Below are 25,378 nucleotides of genomic sequence, written 5' to 3' on the forward strand. Positions count from 1 at the left end.
TGTTAATGTTTGCTGAGTTGAGGCGTCTTAAACATTTTATGTCCAAATGGCAACATTTGCCCAGAAGTTATATTTCCACGGTTTGGCCACTACAATAAAAAATACATCCAAGCCTGCTATCTTTCTGGGGGCTTGTGCTAGCCCCAAGAAGGGAGCAATAGCTACTATAGGTTTGATGAATTTATTCTAACTTAAAACTTCGAGATGTGTTTTTCATTTTCAAACATATAGTCATCAGACCCAATAGACCCAAGTGACATCACTTGAGGCAATTTTTTCAGATTTTGCACAGATCCCTAGAGCCACAAAAGGCTTTAAACAACTTTTCCCCCTCATAAATGGAGTAGTATTTTCAGTTATATCTAAAAGGTCTTTCATGTGTAAATGTGATGGAGACACCCTTTAATTAATTTCCATATAACCACATCAGGATGTTTAATAGAAGGCTTGAGGGACTGGGGCATGGTGCATTTGCTATAACAACTGTTGTTGTCCCGTGTTACAACAAAAGGCTTGTAAAAGTGCTTCCCACAAACTAATAAATTCATCTTGATTTATTATTGCGTTGACTGATTACAAGGATGTAAATATTCAGCTGGAAAATATATAGTCAGGGTGACAGAGTGTCTTCCACAAGCACCACCATGCTGTCCTGTTGGGTCAGAGCTTCACTGCCACTCACAATTATTTATTAGGCTACATATTCACTCTCTATCCATCACCGTATAGCCACCCGGTCCGGTCACATCTCTTTATGTTTATTACAGTGTCCCACCTTCCCGAGGAGGATGATTGACGTTTTCGAAGACGACCGAGGTGGGACTTGCGCGCTCCTTCTTCTCCAATCGTGGCTCGAGGGGCGGAGGCTTTCCATCCATACTCTGATTATGAGTCAGTTACCAGACATAAGCGAAACAATAACAGTGGCTGGTTACTTTGTATCCCAAACCTTCCCAGGCAAGTTGAGTCTTTTGCGTGTTTTAGCGCATCAACTCTCGTTTCATATCGGAGATTTTATAAGAGGAGCTCAACGCGCTCCACTTTTAATCACATTAGGAGCCTTTAATGTTCAATCCTGTTTTGTTCCTTCCCTACAGTAGCCGTGCAGGAGTGGCCAAAGCCAAAAGCAGCGATTCAGATCAGATTTCACCTAAACCAGCTGGGAGAGACACGGAGAGAGAGAAATAGAGAGAGAGAGAGAGAGAGAGAGAGAGAGAGAGAGCAGGGAGAGGGTTTGTCAGTCTCCCTCCTCCCAAATCCAGAAAAGCTTACCAAGGAAAAAGGAGGAGTGTCGGGGCTGCGAGAGACGCAGAGGAATCCAGAGGAATTTCCGAGGATATTTTCTCTTCTTTTTACCCCTCTTGATATTAACATTTAAAAGTTGGAGTCGAGGCAGCAGGGACCGTGGTCAAGGATGGACGAGCAGCCTCGGTTGATGCACTCCCACGGGGTAGGCATGGCCGGACACCCCGGCCTGGCGCAGCATATGCAGGATGGCACGGCGGGGACGGACGGAGAGGGAAGAAAGCAGGACATCGGAGACATATTACAGCAAATAATGACCATCACAGACCAAAGCTTAGACGAAGCACAGGCGAGGTGAGGATTTACTCAAAAAACACTTAAATTAACCAGAGAGCGGAAATATTAGCCAATGTTGTTGGGGATGTCGGGGGAGATAATAACATTGTGGTTTGTGTCTCTAAATGAAAGCAATTACGCCCAATGAAGTGCCGTGGCTGCGCGAAAGCGAAAAAAACATACATTAAAAACTTGCCACGGTATATATTTGAATATTTATAACAAACTTTTGGGTTATTTGTATTCATCAAAACTATTATTGTATTATTATTGTAGATAAGATTGATCTGTTTTCAGTTGTTTTAAACTGTGGAGAAATTGGCACTCAAACACTTCTTGTACCTTGATACAAAGGAGCTTACGTTGAAACCCACTGCTATAATAACATGTTGCAGATCTTTTCCTATAGTTTTGACCGTTGACTAGTTTTTACAAATAATTTCAATAAATATAATGCAAAATACATTTGAGTCATATAACAGGTTTTACTGGCTTCATTTTGTTGCATATTATGTTTCAAGTAAAGACTTTTATTCTCTAATAGTGTATGTATGTGACAAAAATAATTTGATTCAAAGACTATGGATTCAGTCTAAATATGATTCACATTTTCTTTGCTTTGGCTCCTGGGTGTTTTAAAATAAACGTACACCTAAAAAGGCGAAAACAGCCGAAAAATATTAGTAAAAATCATCTTCATGATGACATTTTTTTATTTAAAAATCTTTTAGGCGTCTTTGTTACTATTGCCACTTGTTTGAATATTGATCTGGAAAGGGATGTCCTGTCCCCTTTTTAGGAAACATGCACTGAACTGCCACAGAATGAAACCTGCTCTCTTCAACGTGTTGTGTGAAATAAAGGAGAAAACAGGTAAGAAGTTAATTTTGTTTGCTGGATTTCTGTTTTTGTCTGCATGCACTTACTGATAGTGTTGAAAATATTGTTTCTGATATAGTATTAAAGAGTATTCCTTGTCTTTGAGTATCAATTATTTATTTATAATAAATATATATTGTTGAAGGTTAAACAAATACAATATAGACCCTGTTCATTGTCATATTGTTTTCGAAGCCACTGTCATTTACTTGGCTCAATTTTTTTATTTAAATATATGATTTCTGACACGTTTCCCTGACAAACGTCACACACCATGCATGGGAACAGCAGTGGCCCAAGATGAGGTGTTATCATTGGACAGCAATTTTTTCATTCCGACATTTGGGCCTTTCTTTAGCTGGGCTTTCTCACCCCCTCTCTGTCGGTTTTTCTTTGCCCAATTTGAAAGTGTTGCTAAGTGAGCTGTTTTAAAATGCAGATGCAGGTCAGAGGGATTTTCTGTTTATGTTTGCAACATGGGTCAAAGTCGCGAAAGGGAATGTGTGAATTATTACTCACTTAACAGCAGATTAAAAGAAGAGTGGCTCACATGATGAAAGCCTATGAATATTCTCTGAGGGATGTGGCAGAGCGCTGGTTAAGAGGCTGCTTTTCAAGGGAGGAAATAAAAGAAAATATCCAATTCAACCTTATCTGTGAACACAACTTTAAAGCTGTCTTTGAGGTTACTGAGATAGCCCTGTCGCTTTGTCTGGTCGGTCGCAGTCACAGCCATGATGTTAAAAATATACAAAGCTGGTATGGAGGGAAAACCATTTTTCCGTATTTCACATAAACTCTCATTCACTGACATTTAATTTGTATGAGTCAAAGGTTGGCACAGGTTTTCAAAACAAAAAAAGGACAAGGGACACTTTGGGATATTCACCAGAACTGAAGAAAGCTGTCTGTTTGGAGGAAGCCACAGTAGGTTGGGGCCCTGCTTCTAAGTTGCAAGGCTTGGAAAAGTGAGAGAGTAATGCCTGGCTCTTTGTAAACTGTCTGGCGTCTCCCTGGGTTCAACCAGAGTTCGTTTCCAAAAAGAAGAACAAAGTGACTTGGACCTTTTCCTGGCTTTTCCCCCTGCCTCTCCTCTCTTCCCACCATTCTTGGCAACCCGAGATTTCACAGAGCTTGTGACGAGAGAGGCTCCCCTCAGCCTGCAAATTAGGACCAAGTTTGGAAATGAACATATTTCAACATAATTTATATTCTCTCTTCTTTTATGTATTGGATTCGCTATTATTACTCAAAGGGTTTCTGAAAAGCATTCCTCAAACCACAAATCAGCAGGCCGTAAATAACTGCGGTGTTTTGATAAAGAAAGAAAAGCATTTAAAAGTTAAGAATAACCCAAGCAATTTATGAGAATCGAGCCTTAATGGCTGCCTCACTCTGTCCTCCCTGTCGACGTTTGAAGAGCTGAGCTGCGGCTCATCTTCGCCCATAGGAGGTTTGTGCAGACGAAACTGAAAATCCTTTCACTGCAGTGACAGAGAAAATGACTCAAACCTTCACCATGGCATTTACAGCCAAATGTGCTGAGTGCAGTGTATGCGAGCGGAGTACAGCCTGTAATTTGTCAGGTCTTTTTTATATTCTTTACAAAGAGTCAGCTTCTCCTTGCTTTTTACATTGTTGCAGTCAGAGTCTCTTTGAGAAGAAGTGCGAGCAAGAGGAGACGAGTGCAGCAGTTCAGATTTAAAGCAGCTTCTCCTCGACCTTTTACTGAAGAGAGGAGACATTTCTTTAGATCATGTATCATTTGTTGCATGTAGTTATTCACATGTGGTGCGTGTTCCTTCTCATGGTATATCAGTGCTGTGTGAGTGTTGACAGAAGCAATATGGGACATTGCAGCAGTGAGGTGTCCATTGGCAAGCAGCTGACAAACAAGGCGGGAGTGCATGCCAATAGCAGACAGAGCAGGCCTTAACTGATGACCCCACCCCACCCCGCTCCCTGTATATTTGTGCCGGGGTCGGGCCTGTGTCACAACGAGAGAGTATTTAGCAAGCTTAAACAAGCTCAGGTTCGCACGCTGGCTTATGGAAAACCAACGGTGGAGGTTAGTGTTACCACTCACAGACGTTCCTTTTGGCCGCCAGTGTTGTATATCATGTTTGTCCTGACTACCGGCCCCTCGACACTTACAAAAAAACTATCATCATTGTTTCTACAGTTTCCTGAGAAGCACTAAGAATTTGTTTTCCTGTGTTTGCTTCACATCCTGTGAAGAGAGTTGGAGAGCTTCTTTGTTTGCGTGAAACCATTACAGCGAGGGAAGCTGGCACGTACAGGTTGACTAAGTAAGAGAAGCCAGACACCAAGTCAGTGTTTCTGGGTGTCAGATTTCAAGCGTACTCTCCCTCGTTCTCCCCCTCTCTTCCTCTCTGTGTCTCTCTATCTGTGGGCCTGGGACTGTTTCGTCAGGCGACTCTGTGTCAGCAGCCTCACATTACCCCCATGCAGGCTCGGGTCAGATGGAGAGCTCCTGCATGACTAATGTGATCAGACGGATAATGCATTACACCGCTTGAACTTATCAAAGCTGTAGACCTGCTGAATCAGTTGTCCTCCCCCAAGATTATCCTGCTAATTAGACTTGAACACACATTTTAAATATTCGCACTAGTGTTGGTCTGGTCACTTTCAAGGGTCCTACCATGGATCTTTTGGGAGAAGTAGTTTTCATCATTAGACATTTCTTTCGATAACTGTCCTGAAAGTGCTGTGCTGTTAGAAGGGTTTCAACTAACAATTATTTTCACTATTGATTAGTCTGCCACTTACTTTGTTGTTTAAATGAGAAATCGTTTAGTCTATGACCTTGGAAAAAAAGACCAATTTGACTTTATATTTCTTCTTTTATTTGACTAAGCAGTGCAAAATGCTAAGATAGTCAACTTACAGTGATACAAAACAGAGAAAAGCAGCAAATCATCACCATCTGAGTGGCAGAAACAACACAAGTTTGGCTTTTTGCAACAAAAAATACTAATGATTAATCACTTAAGTGGCACATTTTCGTACAATTAACTAATTTCTTTATCATCTATCGGTCTCAACTGTAGTCAGTAGGCTGGGGATAAATGTAAAGCTGCATGATGATAAAGCGTCAAATGACTATTTATGGTACTTCCTGTAACATTATCGTTAAATGTTGATGGAGGTACTAGTTGAGCTCCCATGAAGCGACGGACGGACTGGTCACTATGGCTCCCAGTGCTGCTGTTTTTCAGTATTTAATTGACATGGCTGTCCATGATGAGTTCAGGGGTTAGTGTTGCCTCTCTTTGTTACTCTCCTCTCATCTCCAGTGACAGATGGAGGCATTAGTTTCCAATGTGGCGCTGTCCTGAAACTAATGGCTATGTCCTTGGTTTCCCCGCGCGGCTGGGAGACTGTATATCTGTCCCCGGCTTGGATGTGCCGAAGCAGCAGTTTATCCCCCCCATGTTTTAGTTTCCACAGAAATAAGACTGAACAGGACTCTGTCTGTTCCCTCATAAATGACTTTGAATAAATAACTTCTAAACGAGTGCAAAGTTTTCCTTAGAAAATGTTGCTGGGATTTGATTTGCGTGTTTATAGGAAACTATTTCTCCACTTACCAGAAACGTTTCTCTCTGTGAATAATAATAAACAAGTCATATATTTTTCTAAGTAGTCTTAGTGGGGATGTGTAAAGCCGTAAGTTTATCTCTTCTTTTACAGTGAGTTATATCAAACATAAATAGACCGGATTCCATTTTACCCACTGACATTTCCTCTATATTCATATTTATATTCTTTACAGTATCAGTGCACTTCAGAAGCCACAGCGTGTGTTTTTTGCTGTTTCCTGTCCTCTGGTATAAACTCACTCGCAATTAGGACAGCTAATATATTATGCAAATGTTGACTGGCTTAATTGAGACATGTTAATCATGTTTTAAGAGGCTAATTACAGCCCTGTATATCTGAGGTGGGAGTTGTAATTAGCCGTGATAACAGATCTGGATGTAGAATGGTCGTACTCAGTGTGGCGACGTATGGCTAGAGTGTTTGTGTGTGTGTGTGTGTGTGTGTGTGTGTGTGTGTGTGTGTGTGTGTGTGTGTGTGTGTGTGTGTGTGTGTGTGTGTGTGTGTGTGTGTGTGTGTGTGTGTGTGCGTGCGTGCGTGCGTGCGTGCGTGCGTGCGTGCGTGCGTGCGTGCGTGCGTGTTGCGAGAGCAAAGCTAGGTCGCTAGCTGTGTTTTGTTGCTTATTTTTTCAGCGACTTTAAGCCTTTAAACAAAGTTTTCATACATAACTGTTTGGTGTCTCTGCATGCATGCAAGTTGAGTGTGTCCCTGTCTGTGTAATATATCAGTTAACTATTGTTCGCCCCATATACCCTTTTAACAATTCACCTTCATGAAAATAGCAAGAAGGACAGATACAGATATCTATCAGTTCAACTGCTCAACAGAAAAATTAATGCATTGCATCTCTATCTATATTTTGTTTCCTGCACTTCTCAATCGGTTATCTGATGCAGCAGTACTGGCCATTCTGCAAACCGGGCTTTTATACAGGGCTGTGTTCTTAGTTTTCTGACAGAGATCATATTCAGATCCATTACGCTAAGAATGCCTTCCCACTTATCGAATATAAAATTGCTTTAGAGAGGAAATTTGCTCAATGGCAGAGTGGAGTTTCTTTTTTTATCAGATGTTTGTCTCTGGAGCAGCTTTTAGTGTCTACAAAACAGCTCTGGTGACATTATTGCTGCTGCAATTGCCTCAGCCATTGTTTTTCTTATTGGTGCTGTTTGGATATGATTGGATTTTCCACAGTCTGGTGGAATTGCCTCACGCAGTAGGACCGGTGGATATATCCTCATACTGTTGCCATTGAAACACCTGCAGATCTTATTACTGATATGTTCATGAGGCTCTAACTGTGTACTCCAACTACCTCTGAATTACACAGTTTAGTTTTTTATTTCTCATAGTATTACATCTGTTTGCTTACATGCACACCATGTCACCTATTTCCCCCCATCTGTTTAACTGAAGAGACATTTCCTTTTTTATATAAAAATGTAGCTCCTACATACAGACCCGTGAATGATTTGATGGAGGTGGTTGCCCTGGCAGCTGATAACCTTTAATTTGAGGTGTGGGATCTCATTTCTCTGGCACCCTGCCAATACGGTGTAAGTGGCGTGTTGGCAGCATGCTGTGGTTGTATAAAAGGAACCCCCCCGCCTTCGATGAACAGTCAAACGTAAAATGGCAAGCGCTCTTCCCTGGCTGACTTAGTAAAAATGACATAAATTAATACATGCTGCTTAAATGGGACCAAGATTAATGGTTGCCTTTCGCAGCGGCTTAGATCCACTGTCAGTCGCTGCTCGCTGCCCAGATGGAATCAACACCAATCAATGAGGCTACCCGACTCTCCCCGGATCTCTGCTTAGGATGTTAGCAGTGGGACACACACACACACACACACACACACACACACACACACACACAGACCCATACAGACTTGCGCTAACGTTTATTTCCATAATCGACTACTCTGCCAATTATTTTTTGATTAATTGTTTGGTCTATAAAATGTCAGATATTATTGAATAATATCTTTCCCAGATTCTCAAGGTCCAGGGTCTTTAAATGTCATGTTACCCAAGTTTAAGATAAAATAAAACAGAGGACAGCGGGAAATCCTTATTCTTATGTTCGGCCATTTTTACATTAAAAATGACTATCAAAATAGTTTATTTTTATGTCCATTAACTTATCAACTACATAACCTACAGCTCTAATTCAGAGACATAGCACAAAATAAAAACAAAAAAATGAATTGAACCCTCGTTGATGCAGTTTTTCTCTTCTATATTTCTTCATATAAACTCATAGGCATATCCTGTATTACTTCCCATACAGTGGGGTGTTCAATCAGGTACCACAAAGTCAGATGGGGAAGAGCAGTGAGGCTGATGGCTCAGTAGTGATTGGATGTTTCAATTACTGATAGTAATGCCATGGTGTAGTGAGTCATGCAGTGCAGATAGCACCATTTATTTTAATCAGGACAGGGGAGAGATGGGTGTGGATGTGTCTTTCTCGTTTCAGAGTAGTTTCACATTTAGATGCAGGGGAGTGTGCTCTCTCTCTCTTTTCTCTCTCTCTCTTTTTTCACACACAAAAACACAAATGCACAGACACACACACACATACACACACTCAGGTGGATTGAGAGTGGAGTTGAGGTTGCCGTGGGTAACGCATAGCGACAAGATACTCTCTCTGTGAGCTATTCTAATTTATGTTAATAAACCTTGCTGTTGCCGTGAGAGACAAAGGGGCCACAGATGAGCCTTGGTAACCTCGGCACCTTCAGTGGAAAGGAAACGCGCAGACAAAGAACAATGCAGACACACACTCGGAGAGAAAAAGAAAAGAGGAGATATCGAACTGTTAGAGAAAGACATAAATACTGTGGCGGCGGCACAGAGCGATGATAAATTTAGCCACACAAAGAGTTGTTTTTGTGGCTGCAAAATCAAACAACCTCATGCTGGCAATCTTCAGTGTGGTGTGTGGTATCTACTATTTCTGTGTGTGTGTCAGAGTGAGTGTTGGCGGGGCAGAAATAGGCAGGCAGGCGGTCTCTTGGGATTGTTGCTGCTAATTCCGTGGAGGCCAGAGAGACTCGGGGTGCTGCAGTTTTGGATCACTCCCCGGGGCAGATGTGACACCACAGGTAGCATTTAGCACGGTAGAGCTAGAGCATGAGTGTTAGCAGAGGTCAGCACTTGGCCTAGCTGCCTGGCAGTGGAAATACCTTCTCATTGATGCAGATAAGGGCCCTTTAATCTGCTTCTGAAGTAGTGTCGGTTTTTCACAGGCACAAGCAGGGAACCCTCAGCATGTATGAGTCAAGACAATAACAATAAACTGACTATAATATGGATTAAACACTTTTTCTTTGCTGTGTCTACATTACTGTAAAAAAAACTATTAGCAAGACAGAACTGTCATTATTGTGAGATCATTTCCTTTGTTTACTTGAATCAGTTTACATTATTGTCACAAATTCTCATTAATCTGAAATTGAACCAGAAAAAGTGTTGATTTTCTCAACCACCAGCTGCTTGACTTGTTAATATTGAAAACCCACTTTATGTAGATATTAAATGACACATTTCTAGACTATTATATGTTTCAGTGTGAAAAATAACCAAACCTTGATATTTATAGTCTCAAGTCTGATGTGTAACAATGTAAAATATAGGGTATTTTTCATAGTATCTGTAATGAGGATTGATAATGCAGCATTGCCTCCTCGTTGGTTCCCTGTACTGTAGATATCTATATACCGACCCAGAGAGTGAAAGCTGTGGGTTTCCTTTGTGCCGTCTGTCTGCCAGCTTGCCTTTGGCGGTGTTAGTTCTGGACAGTTAACTCCAACTGAAATTATGTTAATTGCTGTCATTTTCTTTTTTCTACTTGAGCATAATCAGCAAATTAAATAGTTCTGTTCATTTATTACCAAGCCACTTCTAACCGAGTTTTTACCCTTCAAAGATCAAAAGTTAGGAGGTAGTTTGCTCCCATGATGTGTGTATGCATGTGTATTTATGTGATCAAATGTAAAATGCATATAAAGGCCTTGATTAACCATTTATAATTGCAAACACTGCACAGAAATACAATATCAACACATAAAAAACATTAAAGTACGGAAACGCTGCGACCAATTATTTGCGTTGGGTCTACAAAATTTCAAAAATAATGAACAATGTAAATTCCAGTTTCTCTAGTCCAAGGTGATCTCTTTAAATGTCTTGTTTTGTAAGCTTTCAACCTGATGTTCTCTTTAATAGGATTTAAAACAGAAAAGCTGGCCATTTTCTGCCTGTTTTGCATGAGAAATGTCTTGAACAATTAACGAAGTGTAGATAACTGATCTTTCTCATTACTGCTGCATTTTAATTTACTGACCATAATCATAATCATAATAATAATAATAACAATACTACATAGTAGAGGAAGAAGTCAATTACTCTTTGACATTAAAATACACAATAATTAACACAATGCACATTTACCCTTTTTGATGTCTACTCCTATAGAAGGAGTTTGATTACCATTGTAGTAATAAATGGAAGTTCATTCGTATAATCGTACAACTATAATAATAGTTTAATTTAAAAATATATGTATTTGACTTTTTCCATACACAAGGCGATCGTACTGAAAAATCTTTATTTATTGTCTCTTTTTATCAGGCGTGACCGTGTGCAGCACTGTTATAGATGTGTGGGAGCCTTCAAAAATTGAAGATGTCCTGTTTGGTTTTCACTTTATACAAGGCACCTTCTGCGTGTGTGTGTGTGTGTGTGTGTGTGTGTGTGTGTGTGTGTGTGTGTGTGTGTGTGTGTGTGTGTGTGTATGTGTGTGTCAGTACCTTGTTCAAGTTCACTTTCATCCTAGTTGTTAATGAGGCTTTTAGTGTTTTTTATTCATGCTTTCACCGTTCGTCCACAAGATCTGAACCGACGACCCCATGACTCCGCACATGCATCTTACGCCTTCGGGCGAGCAGCTCTTCTTCTTCTATTATATTTTATTTGGCTTGCTGGCACCACCTTGTATCCCGTTTTATTGGACATGTCCTTCAGCACCATGTTTAGCTGTCTCCTCCCCTAAACACATAAAATTCCTTTATGTTCCTATTACTTGAGTTTATGAAGAGCATCTGCAGCCCCCTCCCTTCCGATAAGATCATATTGATAGATTGATATTGGGAGAGCTGTAGTGTGATAAAGGCGCCGAGGTTAAGAGCTTCTTGGATAGTTTAACCTTGATAAAACAGTTGTTTCAGTGAGGCTGATTTTGCCCCATCCGTCTTCATCCGTCAGGGCCCCGCTGAAGTATGCAAATGAAGGCAGTAGAGGGAAGCGCCGTGTGCGGTTAAATGGGGCGTTGCGAATGTGCGGTGTACCGCGCCAACGGGGTGATACTACTTACTGTCCAAATTTAGTGTGTCTCTTCTGAAACATCCTCCCCCCATCTTCCTTTTTGTCTGCATTTCAAGAATATATACAGCCCTGAGAGGAACTGTGGCCTCTAGTAAAATGATTACAGCTGTAGCAGCAGAATATCAGTTTACGCTCGGACATGTGTTATATTATTACAGATTTTAAATGTTTGTTTTTGCTGGAATTTAGTGCCTGCAGAACAGCGTGTTATCCCTTTATTTGTGTCTTTGTGTGCGCAGTATTTACATGTTTCAGCAGGTTTTATTGCACGCTCCAGCCATACATTTTAGAATATGGCTGTTTATTGCACTAATTAGCGAGTCTTGAGGTGTAAGGGTAATAATCTTTATGATAATAACTGTTTATGCCTCGACACTGCTCTCCGTTCACAGTTTACGTTGCTCGGGCAGCTTCATTTGCCTGATTAGTTTTGTACCTACTCAGCAACATTAGGGATGTTTTTTTGTGTGTGTTTGATTCTCTCATTTATCTCATGTGTCGGCGTATTGATTGATTCCCCTGCTCACTCATTATTTTGTTCTGTTCCTCACAACTCATTTTCAGAAAGAGGGCCAGCACTGAGGCCAGAAACAGATACTGTGTCTCCTCTCTGCTGTCTGACTAGCCACCACACACATAAAGCTGTCAATCAGGAGCTTTCCTGCCTGCCCTTTGTTTTGGAACGCCAGCTCTGTGGGTGGGTCCTCTGGGTGATAGATGGCTCAGGGAGCCTATCGGACTGCAAGAAGCATCCATCTCTGTCTGAAGCCTGTTAAACAAGCTTGGGAAAGCAGCCATGTAGTCCTAACCACCACTGGCCTCCACTAAAAAAAACCATTAACATTAATGAAGGATAGCTTTAAAAGTTCTTCAGTAATAGGCTTGAATTAGATTTATGAGTCAGATAGGTTGCCAGAGAGTACGTCATGAAAAATGTCACTGCTAGATACATGGAAATGAGCTTCTGAAAGGTCTCGGGACACTGTTTCAGTGAGGATTTCAGATCAGCATGGAAACTTTTTAGACTTGTTTATGCCCCCTCAATCATTTCCCCAGCAGGTCTTAAATAAAGCAACAGCTTCAGAGGCTTTGGCTTTGAGAAAAAGTGGTGTTTGAAGCTTTTAGCTAGTGGTTCTCCAACTTTAATCAATAATGTACCCCCTTTGAAATAGTTTGTTAGTCTAATACCCCCTGAGCAGCACAAAACATTTTTCGAAAGCCTATGGTACAAGAAAGCACTGCACCTTCAGTATCTGATTTACTACAATCATTAACTGAAAAATACTCAAGTTATAATAATTGCTTAAGAGTTGCCCTTGATTTATTAAGAATCATTGGATTATTTTTCACATCTCTGTCTTTCCAGATATCCATCTTATTGACTAAGTGTCATTAAATATCAAAAATGGCTTACAGATCACACTGACCAAACGTAATTGTTCACGTCATTGCGTTTGTTGTGGCAGTTGGTCATTCACAACAGTTAAAGATTACATTGAAATCCGAATATTGAATATTGTCAAACTTACATTTACATTATAATTATTTCACACCCCCCCGTCATAGTACCTTTGCTGGTACTGTCTTTGAGGCACCATTTGAGAATCACAGTTTTAAGTGACTGCACACAATATGTTGCTCCTTTTAAAAGGGGAAAAAAATAAGTTCTTAATACTTTTTTTAACGGTCTTTCATCCCAGGTGGCACTGGCCATTTCAATATCTTGCAACCACCACTTTACCTGTCTGCAAGGTCCCTATAGATGGCTGATGTGAAACTGCCATTAGCCAGCCAATTCCTCAGCCACAGATTACTGTGCCAGTACGTGGTAATCACAATGTTGAAAAAGGTCTGATTGCACTCCTTCCAACCTACAAAGTGTGGCATAAATGGGTTTTTCGAAGGTCTGCGGTCGTTGTTGGTATGTCATCATAGTGCATTAGGACTGTCAGAGGCAAAATGGCAGTTTTTGAAACCTCTTTCATTTTGTGTGAATGTTAAAAGGATGCAGAAATACACTCGGACCAAACCAGGATTACAAGGCCGCAGTGTACAGAATAGGACCTCTTGTACAAGCTGCAGCACTTTCCACTTTTCCATTGAGAATATTGTTATTTTAAATATTTCTAATTTCATACATCCCTCACCCTCTCTTAGTTTCTCCCTCTGCCTCTCCTCCTCTCGCTCCTTCTAACCTCTGATGTCATTAGCGTTGGAGGGAGGTTGAAGGGAGAGAGGGCTTTGCTATTCTTAATGAATTCCACTGTGTCTTCGTACTCCCCCACCTAGTTAACCCAACCCCCCTCCAATGCTTGAGGTGTCAAATTAGAGCAGCTGGAAAAGGGGAGAACAAGGAGATGGACAAAGTACATCTCACCCCACCTCATTTCCTTACCCTCCTTCACATCACCTAATACAACATGATATTCATGAATCGTTTCCATGGACAACTATGCAAAAATGGTTGGATGCACTCCACATCTTCACTTTAATGATTAAGAAGCTGCTACTGCAGTTAATAAAAAGCTACTCATACAGGGCGCACTGAAATTACAGTTAAAGGAGCAATTCACCATCAAGCAGTGAGGTGCCGAGCAACCGTCTGATGTCGTGTTGAGAAGTGTTTTCAGCACAATGCATTTAAAGAGTCAGAAGTAAATAATCATATTATGCAGGATGGTCTCTGTGAGTTTTATAATATATTACTGATTCATGGATTAATATGTAGATGCATTTTAATGTTGCAGCCGTTCAAGTGAAGCAATTTTCAAATCTATTTGATATATTGCTGGGTTTTTATCTAATACTGTTCGTGTGTTACCAGCTTTTTAGCTTTTTACCATTAAAATAAAGCACACGTCTACCTTAGCATATGTTGACCATGCAGTTCCATTAAAGAATGATTTCCCACTCTCACTTTGTTGATTTTAATAATATTTTGTAAAATGTAGAACCATTCAGTTTTTTACAAGAAATAAGAAAGGAAGGAGAAGTATCAGAAAAAAATGCAACAAAGTTTTTTGTCCAAGCAGGCATCCCGATATTTCCAAACATACCTAAGATGTCAGGCGGTTTTAAGATATGCTTTAAAATGATGCACAAAAACATTAGGAATAGCTCAATTTAATAGAATAGTGTGAATGGGTTTTAATATTGCACGTCCTATTAAAGGTAGGAAAAAACTGAAAAAAAATATATGTTACAGTGAGAGAAAAAGAGGTGTGTCAGGGAAAATCTAACTGGATGTTAGGAGCGTCACCTCAGCTTACCTCGTCTACATTTGTTCCAGTTCATGACTCCCTTCTGTCCACACAAGTTGTTTCTTGTCTCCAGAAAGGAAGGACATGAACTTGTTGCATTCACTGCATGTACAGTGGGTTGTATTACAGAGGGATAGTGCTTGTGACAGTGATAACATGTCGTATACTGCTTTGTATATCTCTGCAGGAAACGCCTTCTGATGTCATATCCTCCTTAGTTTGGCCTTTGGTCCTCAGGATGCCAAAACCCGCCAAACAGACACCAAGATGCAGCTACATCGCTGGTGGCAGTTTTTAATGATGTTTAAGTGTTTCAGGGTGGATTTTTCCTGCAAGCCTTAGCAGAGTTGTTGTTGTCTATTTCACCCCGGCGTTAACGGTTGATAGTCCTGACTCAACATAGAGCCGACATCCCCCGGTGGCTGTGCTTACTCACTCCTGAGCCCGGCGTTTAGTTTTCCTTGGCAGACCCAGGCCACAGCTCATTAGACTAAGAGAATGTGCCTGCCTTAATTAATGATATGTAAATATCCTTGAATTGGCCACATTTGCATATTAAGAGAGATTTGTGGAATCTGTGGAGTAATATATTTTAATTAGGGATTAATTAAAAATAATGAGAATTTCATTTCGCCTGGCAGGTTGTGTTTTGTGTGAAGCGTGTGCCGGGCCCAATCTTTGAACGCTGAGGCAGCTACCAACATGTGGAGGAAGCTCTGCTCTTCCAACCCTCTATCTGCGCTGCATACAAACATGTGCGCGTGTGCCCTCAAACACACCAGACACACACAAACACACTCTGGCATCACATTCCTTGAGATGCCAGAGGCTTCCCAGGGGGTCTCCACAAAGCGCTGTAGCTTTGAAAAGCGGGCGAGGAGGGTGGGCGGGGATGGGGGGGGGTGGAGCAGATTCAACACCCACAATATGTTTTTGGGGATGGTCCCAGTTTGGCTCAATTTCATCTCATCTCATCTTTCTGGTTTTTTTTCCCTGTGTAGTTGGGGAATGGTTCTCAGACATGGAACGCTAGTTATGTTGGCAATTATGTTAATGGGATGCCATTAGGCCATGATTGCGTATGAGCGAATGGGGAGAGAGGGCACGTTTTCAGAGACCGGTGTCAATGTCTGCTTTGATCCACTTCTAGGAGACTATTTGCCAAAACATTTTCCAACATGTTCTGTAGTTTTTTCACTCAATAGATCTTCAGCAAACAGTTTGACCGTCATGTCAGGGCTTGCTTATTTTCAGGCTATTTGTACTGGGTAATGATGTACTCAGTGTGTTTTTCTCTGACGGCTGTGAAAATAAATCTGAATAGAGACAAAGAAACCATCTGTCATCAACATCGCTAATAGCACAGATAGCACGAGCACTATCACAGCATCTCCTAGGTGGAAATCATCCCTATTACCAAGCATCAAGGCTGCTTCCTGCTTCCTGATGCACCTCACAGCAGCATCATACACAAGCACACTCTTCCCTGTTTTCTCTAATGACGATTTTTGATGCATTTGGTCATTTTCAGTCATTTTCATAGAGCAGAAGGATGCAGTAAATGTCTGTTTTTCTTCAGGCTGGGCTCGAGGCAGAGAGCTCCTTTGGCATTTGTGATGTGTCGTCAGCGCGCTGATGTTATTGATCCAGGACCTTCCGAATTCATTAGGAGATCCAGCACAACTGTGCTGCATCTTTATTTATGTTGCTGCCCCCTCCCTGGCCTGCCTCTCTCTCTTTCTCTGCCTCACTCCCTGTCTGCCTTCGTATTTCATCCTCCATGCATTATTCTTTTATTATTCTTTTACAGCTGCCTTATCGGCCGCATTTTGGTGAGGATAAGACCTGTCATCTTTGGGTCTTGTCTGGGGGGGATGATGGGAGACTTTAGGGGGCAGAGGATGGGTGTAAAGAATGCCTGCTGTCCCCCTTTTTTCACCGCCTGAAATGGACCTCTCTCTCTCTCTCTCTCTCTCTCTCTCTCTCTCTCTCTCTCTCTCTCTCTCTCTCTCTCTCTCGCTCTCTCTCATTTTTTTCCTCCCCTACCTTGCTCTCTTTTACTCTCGTTGTCTCTCTTTGTAATGAGAACCTCTCCCTAATTGAGGGAGCTGCAGCGATCTGGCCGAGGGCGGCAGGGTTAGATTGTGATACTGGCTACGTGACCGTTATGCTGATAGAGGTGGCAGATCAATAATTTAGGCCCTGACCTTAATGGTGGTGTTAAAACGCTCATTCCTCTGGAGTCTGGAGGCCTTAAAGGTGCAGAGTTGGATAAAGCCACGGTGCTGGCTGGATGCGGAGGTGGGAGTGGGGGATGGTTGGAGAAGCAGATAAGAAGAGAGCTGGAGAAAGGCAAGAGAGAGAGCGTGTATTTGCAGTCAGCCGCTCGGTCTGTGAAAGGAGGGATCATGAGTGATGTTTTTCCTGCTTCCACATTCACACGCTCACATTGTCACCAACATTCATCCTCTTAGTATCTATATGAATGCCATAAGCTTTTTAAAAATTTTCTCTGGACTGTATTTGGTATCTGGTTGTAATCCGTTTTCATAAGAAATCCTCCACCCATTCCCACTGAATGCATCACCAGACACCAGAAGTGAACAAAGACTGCAGTAACGAGTGGGTTTAATCTGGTTCTGGGCTTGTCTTGTGCTCCTAGCTTAAGGCCATGCACATTGAGGATTCAGACAGCCATCGATTTGATTCTGAGGGACATTAACGTCACGGCCTCATGCGTCTCTCTGAATCTCTAAGACTGGACTCATTCCCTGCTGGCAGGACGCGACCATCTCCCCTGCTCCTCCCCATCCACCCACCCAGCCAGCCAGCCACCCTTAGGGGATGATATATTAGATATAACCAATTCAATTTTATGCAGCCAGGACAGACGCCCTGGGGACATAAACACACACATTTTTAATACACTCCTCACCAGGAAGCCCAATGCACCAGAGCCTGCGGCTGCCCCGGGTCTCCTCTCACACTCAATTATTAATGTAACGGCCGTAGTGGCTTAATTAAATAATAAAGACAAGCTCTCTGCAAAGGAATGGGCCAAGGACAAGTCAGAAAGGAGATATGGCTTTTCTAAATGTCTAGTTGTGACATATATGAGGATGCAGTGCTGTAAATATGTGATATTGCAATTACATTTGGGTACACAAAATGTCCTATCCATCACCTGATATACATTGATGTTTTTATATTGGGTCACTATTTGTGTGACTATTAAAGGGGGAGTCATTAAGAAGAAAGGAGAGGTCATCTTTGTCAAAGTGGTTCATCTTCAAAAAACTAAATAATACTCATTTGAGGGTTAGGTGTAGACTTTTTGCTGTAAATACCAGATTTACTCATAAGTCAATTGTCTTGATAGTCAGGTCAAACAGGGGCTTGTGATCCCTCAACGACATAAAAAGAATGATTTCCTCAGATTATGGATTCCTGCCACCTCAAGGGCGAGCCAGAGGAAGCACTCTGTCTCCGATGTGATGAAATGTGGCGTTATCTTTTACTTTGTTTCATTAGATTCACTGGAGATTACACACTCTATCCTCAAAGACTAGATTTTCCAGCTTTCTAAGATGAGCGATCTTCTGGCCTCGGGGCAAAAAAATATACTTCCAGCTCCCATCCGTAGCCGCGTTTCTGGGGGTTCATGTCTGTTTTAAATTGCAATTAATTATTCAGATTCTTTTTGAAATGCAGGGTTACATTTTGAGTGGCTTGTTCAAAGGCAAAAGCTGTATTGTTTTTTTTCCACTAATGGCAAGAATGCTCCGCCATTAGATTGAAAAATAGGGCCATTGTGTGTGTTGACTTGGTGGCGTACTGCGATGAAGGATTGCGACAAACTGGAGTGTTTAAATCGGCGAATTGAAATTAATGCCCTCTCAAAGCTGGGCTTGCTGACGATACATTAAAGCTAATACTCCAGCGAGGTTGAGCAAACGTTTGTTTATATACATGAAATACGCTCGGAGAGAATGAAATGATTGGATTTTGCCCAAGTAAACACTTATATTAAAGAGAGAGACAAAAGAAACAAATTGTGATGCAATGAGGTGTGGGCGCTTTCTATGTTTATTGTTTCGTCTGTGTTTTTGAGTAGACTAATCTATCCTGACACCTTTCATTTATATCCTTTTTTTAAATCCGATGTTATTTTTGTTTTTCTACAATTTACCTTCTTTTTATATATTTTTACCCTTATGTTGGCCGAGAGAAGGTCCCTTCCTTTTAGTCCGCTGACACATTGAGACACTTTCAAAGGTCATGCCTCAACTCAGTCTTGTCACATCACTTATTCAGTCTAGTTTTATTTATTCATGCCACTTTTTGATTTTAATAATTTAATGCAGTGAAATGTTTCTTTCATTCAGCCATAAAGTGCTTGCAAGGAATGTTGACGTCTCTGAAACTATGGTTATATGGCCTCTTTATCAAACAATTCTCCATGTAAAGTGTGAGCTGTTGCTGTCAGTTTTTCACTGTAATGTGTATCGATTGAAATTATCCTCTTCCACTGCAGCCAGAGGACCTCTCAGGTGCGGGGCGGAGAGGCAGAGTGTGGATGAGGCTCTTTCTGTACTTTTCTTTTTTCCTTTAGAATTTAATGCCAGCGGCTGAGAGTGGTATTTATTTTCCTCACACTCTGCTCTGCTATCCTGGAGTTGGCAGAGTGATTTTGTAGAATAGAAACATTATAGACTGTTAGTGTCAAAGTGTTAAATGTGATGTATAGAGCTGGGGGTTTCAGAGGGAGGAGGGTGGACGGGGTTGAGGAGGAGGCAGTAAGGAGGTGAGCACTGCCAGCCATAACTGGAGCAAGGTGCTCATGGGAGAGAGGAGCCATCCACCATGTGAGGGATGGCAGGGTAATGTGGCGGGAGGTAATGGCTTTTCTCAGTCCAGTGAAACAGAGGGGAGATCATTAGGGGCTGCCGTGCCGCACCGCGCCGTCCGTTTACCCCGACTCTGCCAGCATCTCCTGTCAGAGCAGGGATGTGGAGACACTCATTGTGTTTGTCTGTCTGTTTTCGGTGGCCCTGGCAGCATTGCTCCAAAGAGGCAACAGTGTTTGATTATTATTTTGGGCCTTTCTTACCAGAATGGATAGACACTGACACTGTGATTTACAGCTGCGCTCAGATATTTCCTTACCAAATGCTTCTCCAGCTGTGAAATCAAATCAAATGGCGAGGAAAGACCTGATGACAAAAACAAATCTCCTTGACTTCTCAATGTTGCCGTTATTTAATCTTGTTTTAGATTTCCACTAGCAATTAAGTCACTTGGTCATTAAGAAGATGATCATTCTAAAGTGTTGAGATGATTTAAGTTAATTCTACTTTGTTTCATCAAGGTTAGGTTTGACTTTGATCAATTAAAAATATAACAGTTTGTAGTCACACATTTTATATTACAAGCAGCAAGGTAACATTTCTTTATATTTCACAACTGAAGTCTTAATCAAAAGAGAAATTGACTTCACACAGAGGTTTGAGAAGTGTACAGACAAAAGGCTTCAGGTCTCATTGTGAACGTCTATGGCAAAATAAACATGCCTCCTTTTATTTTCCTTGAGGTTATTGTCGGCTTTGGTCTGTGTTTGTTTACAAATCATTACAGTGGTTGACATTTGTGTCTCACTACAGTAGGTATGATGAAACACATTATAAGTGCATGTTTTTATCAAAAGTGAAATTGTCTTCAGAACAAACATATAATTTTGAAAAGCTGTTTTTGAAGATTCACACCACTGTACGGCTGATTGTTTGAAAATCTATATTTGTTTTTTCTATATGCAGCTTGAAGGTCTGAACTTTAATTGTAGGGAAGGACTGTGATGGCATGCTTTTTGCGACCTATGTTAGAAATAAAGGTGTGCTTTGTGCATCAACGAGGACTTCTCAAAACCGGTTAACAGCACTTTGAGCTGTCGGTCGATTTTTGCCCTGGTGAGCCTCCAGCCGGCGTGACAGAGAAGATTGGACGTCATTAAGGTCTACACTCTCTCTGCTGTCTGGGGGTGTGTGAAATGGGTTCTGCTGCTGCCAAAAGCATGGACTGTTATTGTGTATCTCCATCGTCGTCCATGTGAAATCTCAGAGAATGGCTCACAGCACAGACCTGCATATTCATCTTTCAGTGTCGTTTACCTCAATGTACTGGATTTCCAGATGTTTCTCTCTTTTCCATTTTATATGCCCTTCTGTTATAGTTGAAGGTTGTTGAGGAATTCACATCTCTGACAAGAAGATTCTCCCCGTGCCGCTGTCAAGACTAATTCATGCCGTATGAAAAAAAGCTTCGGAGAAATATGATCGCGCCTGTAAAACGGACCAATTACTCCCCATTGACAACCTTCAAAGCCCACTTTTATTGGCAGATTCAGCCAAATAAAACTTTATTGCACAAGCGGAAAGGGACGCCGTCATTTTTGCATAGCTTTTCCAAGCCTAGCGTTTATATGATCGCGTTATTACACCTCTGTGACATTTAAACTTTATTGAACAAGACTTTAAAATCTGTAGGCAGTATATAAAAGATGGGAGGATTTATTTCTTTCAGATGGGGCGAGAGTCCCCCAACAGTTGAGACGGGTTGACATGGTTTTGTTGCTTCAAAGAATTTGGACACAAATGTTTATGGATGTCTGTAGTCTTTTATATTTGTGTTTGGTTCATAATTTGGCTTACATGTACTATTATTTTCATTATCAATTAATCTGCCAATTATTTTCTTCTTTTCGTCAATAAAATGTCAGAAAACGGTTCCTTTTCAAACCTAAAAATACATTGCATACATATGGTGAGTGTAGTCGATCTTATGGGGAAATCCCAGGATTAAAATTATACCTTGAACCAAAAAAACACTATTTCATTATTGATAAAGTCTTGAAATCAATTTTTCAATCAATTGATTAAGTAATTTGCCAAAGCCCAGGGTGCCCTCGCCTATTTTTGTCCCACTAGCTGTCCAAATGTAGGGCTGCAGCACTTATTTTCATTATTGATTAATCTGCTGGTCATTTTATCATTTAGTCTATAGCAAGTCAGAAAATAGTGTCACAATTCTCTGAAATTGAAAATGAATTTTCCAAATTGAGTTCTCTTAATATTTTGTCCGAAAGCCGAAGATGGATATCAGTTCATGATCACATAAAAAAAGATAGTTTTTGACTTTTCATCTGAGCTCCCTTCTTTGAAAAGATTTCCTAGACAGGCAGACAGAGAGAAACCAAAGCAGAAAAGGAAAAGGCACAGGGAGAAAGGTCCTGCCCCCCTCCTCTGTGTAATTAAAAGGGGGTGTCTGTCAGGGGCTGCTGCTGCTTTGTGTGGCCCCATATGTTTGGGCGCTGATACAGGGAGGATTATGCTGTTTGGAGGCCTGATAACAGCCTGTTTATAACCCTGGCACATGCTGTAGCCTAATCTGGCAGTAGCACATCGCTCCCCAGCTCCACCCTCCCAAATTTCCACAGAAAAAACATATTGGCCATTTCTCTCCAACTGGGCGAACAGTCATGACCCAAAAAGACTCACCTCAATCTGCTTTTTGATCTTGGTGTGATTTTACAACAGGTGTAATCGTAGTCAAGTTTGTTGTGTTTTCTTGGATGATCATCATCTGTCTTCATAAACTTGAGGAGTTTATGTGCTGCAATGTTCCCTCTGCTGAACATATTCTCTCTGTAAAGGTTTTACAGTATGTTGAGGAGGTCTACAGACACAGTTTTACATCCACCTTTCCTCTCCTCCTCCTCCTCCGACGTCAGTGTTCCCTTTGTTGCAAACTCCATTTTCATGTTTTTAATCTACTGTACAGGCTGATTAGTTTGGTCTTTTGTTCTCGTGGTGTATTGCCTTTCAAACAACTGCGTGCGCTAAGTCCTTTGTGCTCTTCGAAGAACAGCTTGAAATAGTTCTTTTGAATGCTTAAATCGTGCTTAGCCTTGAATGGCTACATGATTTAATTTAATAAATTAATTCAACACTAGTTACCTAGTATGGAGTCGATATAATAAAATATCCTACTGTTATAATTATTTGAATAATATCCACTTTGTCTTTTTCATATGAGCAGCATTGGAAAGTAAATTAAAACCTTTACTCAAATACTAGATTTGATAAGATCTTATACAACACCTCAGTGAGAAATGTTCTCCTTTTCCTGCACTATCTATATTATTTAGCTGTAATGACTGTTACTGCAGCATACAAAACCTTAAATTAGTTAATAAAATATGATTAATAGTTATTGATTAGACTACCCAACAGTAAGAAGAAATACAAATTCGTCCATTTCAACCAACTGCCACATACAACTACAGTTTAGGGTTATTCTGCATAATGAGTACTTATTTTGTACATGCTGTATATTTGTGGCTAACACTGCATTTAGTATTTTTTATGTTGTATTGCTATTTTTGTTTAAGTGAATGACCTAGATGCTTTCTCCACCAATGGAGGAGGTGAATATGCTTTTTATTTGTTGCGGTATTTGATCAGAGAACAATGACTGAAATTCAGCTCTTGGTCCACATAATTCTCAGTAAGTCGGGCCTTAAGAGTCCACGTTAATAAAAGGGTTCAAAGCTTGCTGATGAGTTTCCACCGCGCTGAATAAAGTCACTCTTGGTAATGCACTGTTCCATGGTGAGGACCCTTAACCGACACACTGTGGGGAGAGGGAGTGCTCGGAGTGGCAGGCAAAGAGAACTGTCAACCTGTCACATTTCTCCCTCCTCTTCCCCCTGATAAATTAAAGTTACACAGTGTGCGTGTTGTAGCAGCGGAAGGCTGTGCAGAAAGCCTGGCTCCTCAGGTCTCAGGAGATAGCTGGCAACTAGGTCAGACTGATAATGTAATCCGCTGACTGGATCCTCAGCCCACTACACCCTGAAAGAAAAGCATGACAGGAAAAAACGAAATTGTAGGAGGAAAAAATACTTTTATTTGGTGTTGCATTTAATTAACATTACCTATCTGCCTCTAGTTAATCAGGTTCATGACGTTATAATGTCCAGGGAGCCTATTGTGTGAAAATGTACTGAAAACATATCTAGCTTGTGTTTGTCTGCCTGTGTGACTGTACTTTGATTATTCAGAAAGTGCAATCCATGTCGATATACCTCACTCTCCTCACAGGGGAATCTTATTTACACAGATTCATTTTCACTCGTTGTCTTTGCACCACATACTGCAACGCACATCCACTACAAAACAGTATCATGCGAGTCCGCGGGGAGGGAGTGACAAGAATAAGTTTCTGCATCAGCAAGGTGCATTTTCATTCCCATGCAGTATTCCAGAGAGGCTCTGTGGGCCCACTGTGACAACTCTGCCTCCCTGCAGGTGTGGAAATGAAACAGGGCCTATAAATAGACGGGCAGCTGGGAGTAGAGCGCTGTAGAGCAGGGGGGAGGGAGGGAGAGAGGAGATGTCCAGCTGGGGATGCAGGTGTGTATAGAGGCTGACCGACAGAATATGACTGCTGTCTCACCCAGGGGGCCGGGAGGGAGTGAGAGAGGGAGAGCGGGAGGGGAGGCTGTACATCCAGTTTGAAAAGTGAGTTCATCATGATAGGAAGTTAAAATTAATTAAAGCTGAGGAATTAAATACTTTTCACAACATTATTGTGCAAAATAGTTAAAGGGCTTCAATATTATCCCTAACAATATAATCTTCACAAATAATAATAGTGTAAGTTCATATTATTTAGCTGTTTGTTTCCCCTCACTGAAAAAAACATCCATTTCAGAAAACGGGTAATCTATGTTGATATACAGTATACTGTACATGCAGTACACATTTGTTTTAAAAGAAGTGACATGGCCTACAGTTGGAAATTAAAGATAAGACCAGCGTTACAAAAGAAAACCCTACTGCCAAGTCTATATGTAAAAACATTTTTAGTTCTTGACACTTAATCAAATTTACATTTTCTTTGGAAATAAGAGACAATGACAGTGGAGTTATACTAGTTCAAATGTGTTGCCTTTAAGTTGCAGCTTTGTCCTAATGTACTAAAGTATATGTTTTGATAAAAGTATATTTCTTATTATAATTCCAAAACCAAAGATATAATTCTTTAAACGGTGAAACATAGTGTAAAAACGTGAAGTGGATTAAAAAAGGAAAGGAAAGGTCCCCTTACAAGAGGAATAAACTGTAACATCATAGTGGTGTTGATCATTTCTGACACACGTGTGCAGTCCTCTGTATGTTTCCCTGCGCCGGTTTGGTGAGGTGGTTAAAATGAACTGAGTGCAGCCTTGATAGATCGTTTGACGCTGTTTCCATGGTTACGGCTGTCTGACTGTTGAATGTTTTGCTGCAGACGGCGACTCCATGTGAAACCGTCATTCTTCTTTTCCTCTTCTTCCCCTCAGCACCATCTGCACAGGTTGTACCCCTGAAGGCAGCATTTGAAATTTCAGCGCACAGAACAAAATGAGTGAACATAATAAAGCATGTTCTTGTGTATTTAAATGATTGTGCAGTGAGACAAAAAATAAGGGTTATGGTGACAACTCTAATGTTGTTTAAAACTGCTGCTGGAAAATACACTATAGCACATTTAAAGTGATTTAATTTGGTAATGTTGCGGTTTATCCTATATTAGGTTTGACAT

The 25,378-nt window shown here is 41.0% G+C and overlaps 1 protein-coding gene across 4 annotated transcripts in view; it reads left to right on the top strand.

Annotated features, from left to right (window-relative positions):
- The first annotated feature begins 897 nt into the window (after positions 1-897).
- pbx1a (pre-B-cell leukemia homeobox 1a) overlaps positions 898-25,378 on the top strand; it is a 48,600-nt gene continuing 24,119 nt past the window's right edge. For 2 of the 4 annotated variants that reach the window (XM_063886658.1, XM_063886661.1), the window contains exons 1-2: positions 898-1,599; positions 2,381-2,454. In XM_063886658.1, coding sequence (XP_063742728.1) covers positions 1,415-1,599; positions 2,381-2,454 — 259 coding nt within the window. In that variant the 5' untranslated portion in view covers positions 898-1,414. The remainder of the gene's footprint in view (positions 1,600-2,380; positions 2,455-25,378) is intronic. The other 2 variants (XM_063886659.1, XM_063886662.1) reach the window with 1 other exon arrangement.

Source organism: Eleginops maclovinus, chromosome 6 (genome assembly GCF_036324505.1).
Source record: "Eleginops maclovinus isolate JMC-PN-2008 ecotype Puerto Natales chromosome 6, JC_Emac_rtc_rv5, whole genome shotgun sequence".
NCBI lineage: Eukaryota > Metazoa > Chordata > Actinopteri > Perciformes > Eleginopidae > Eleginops > Eleginops maclovinus.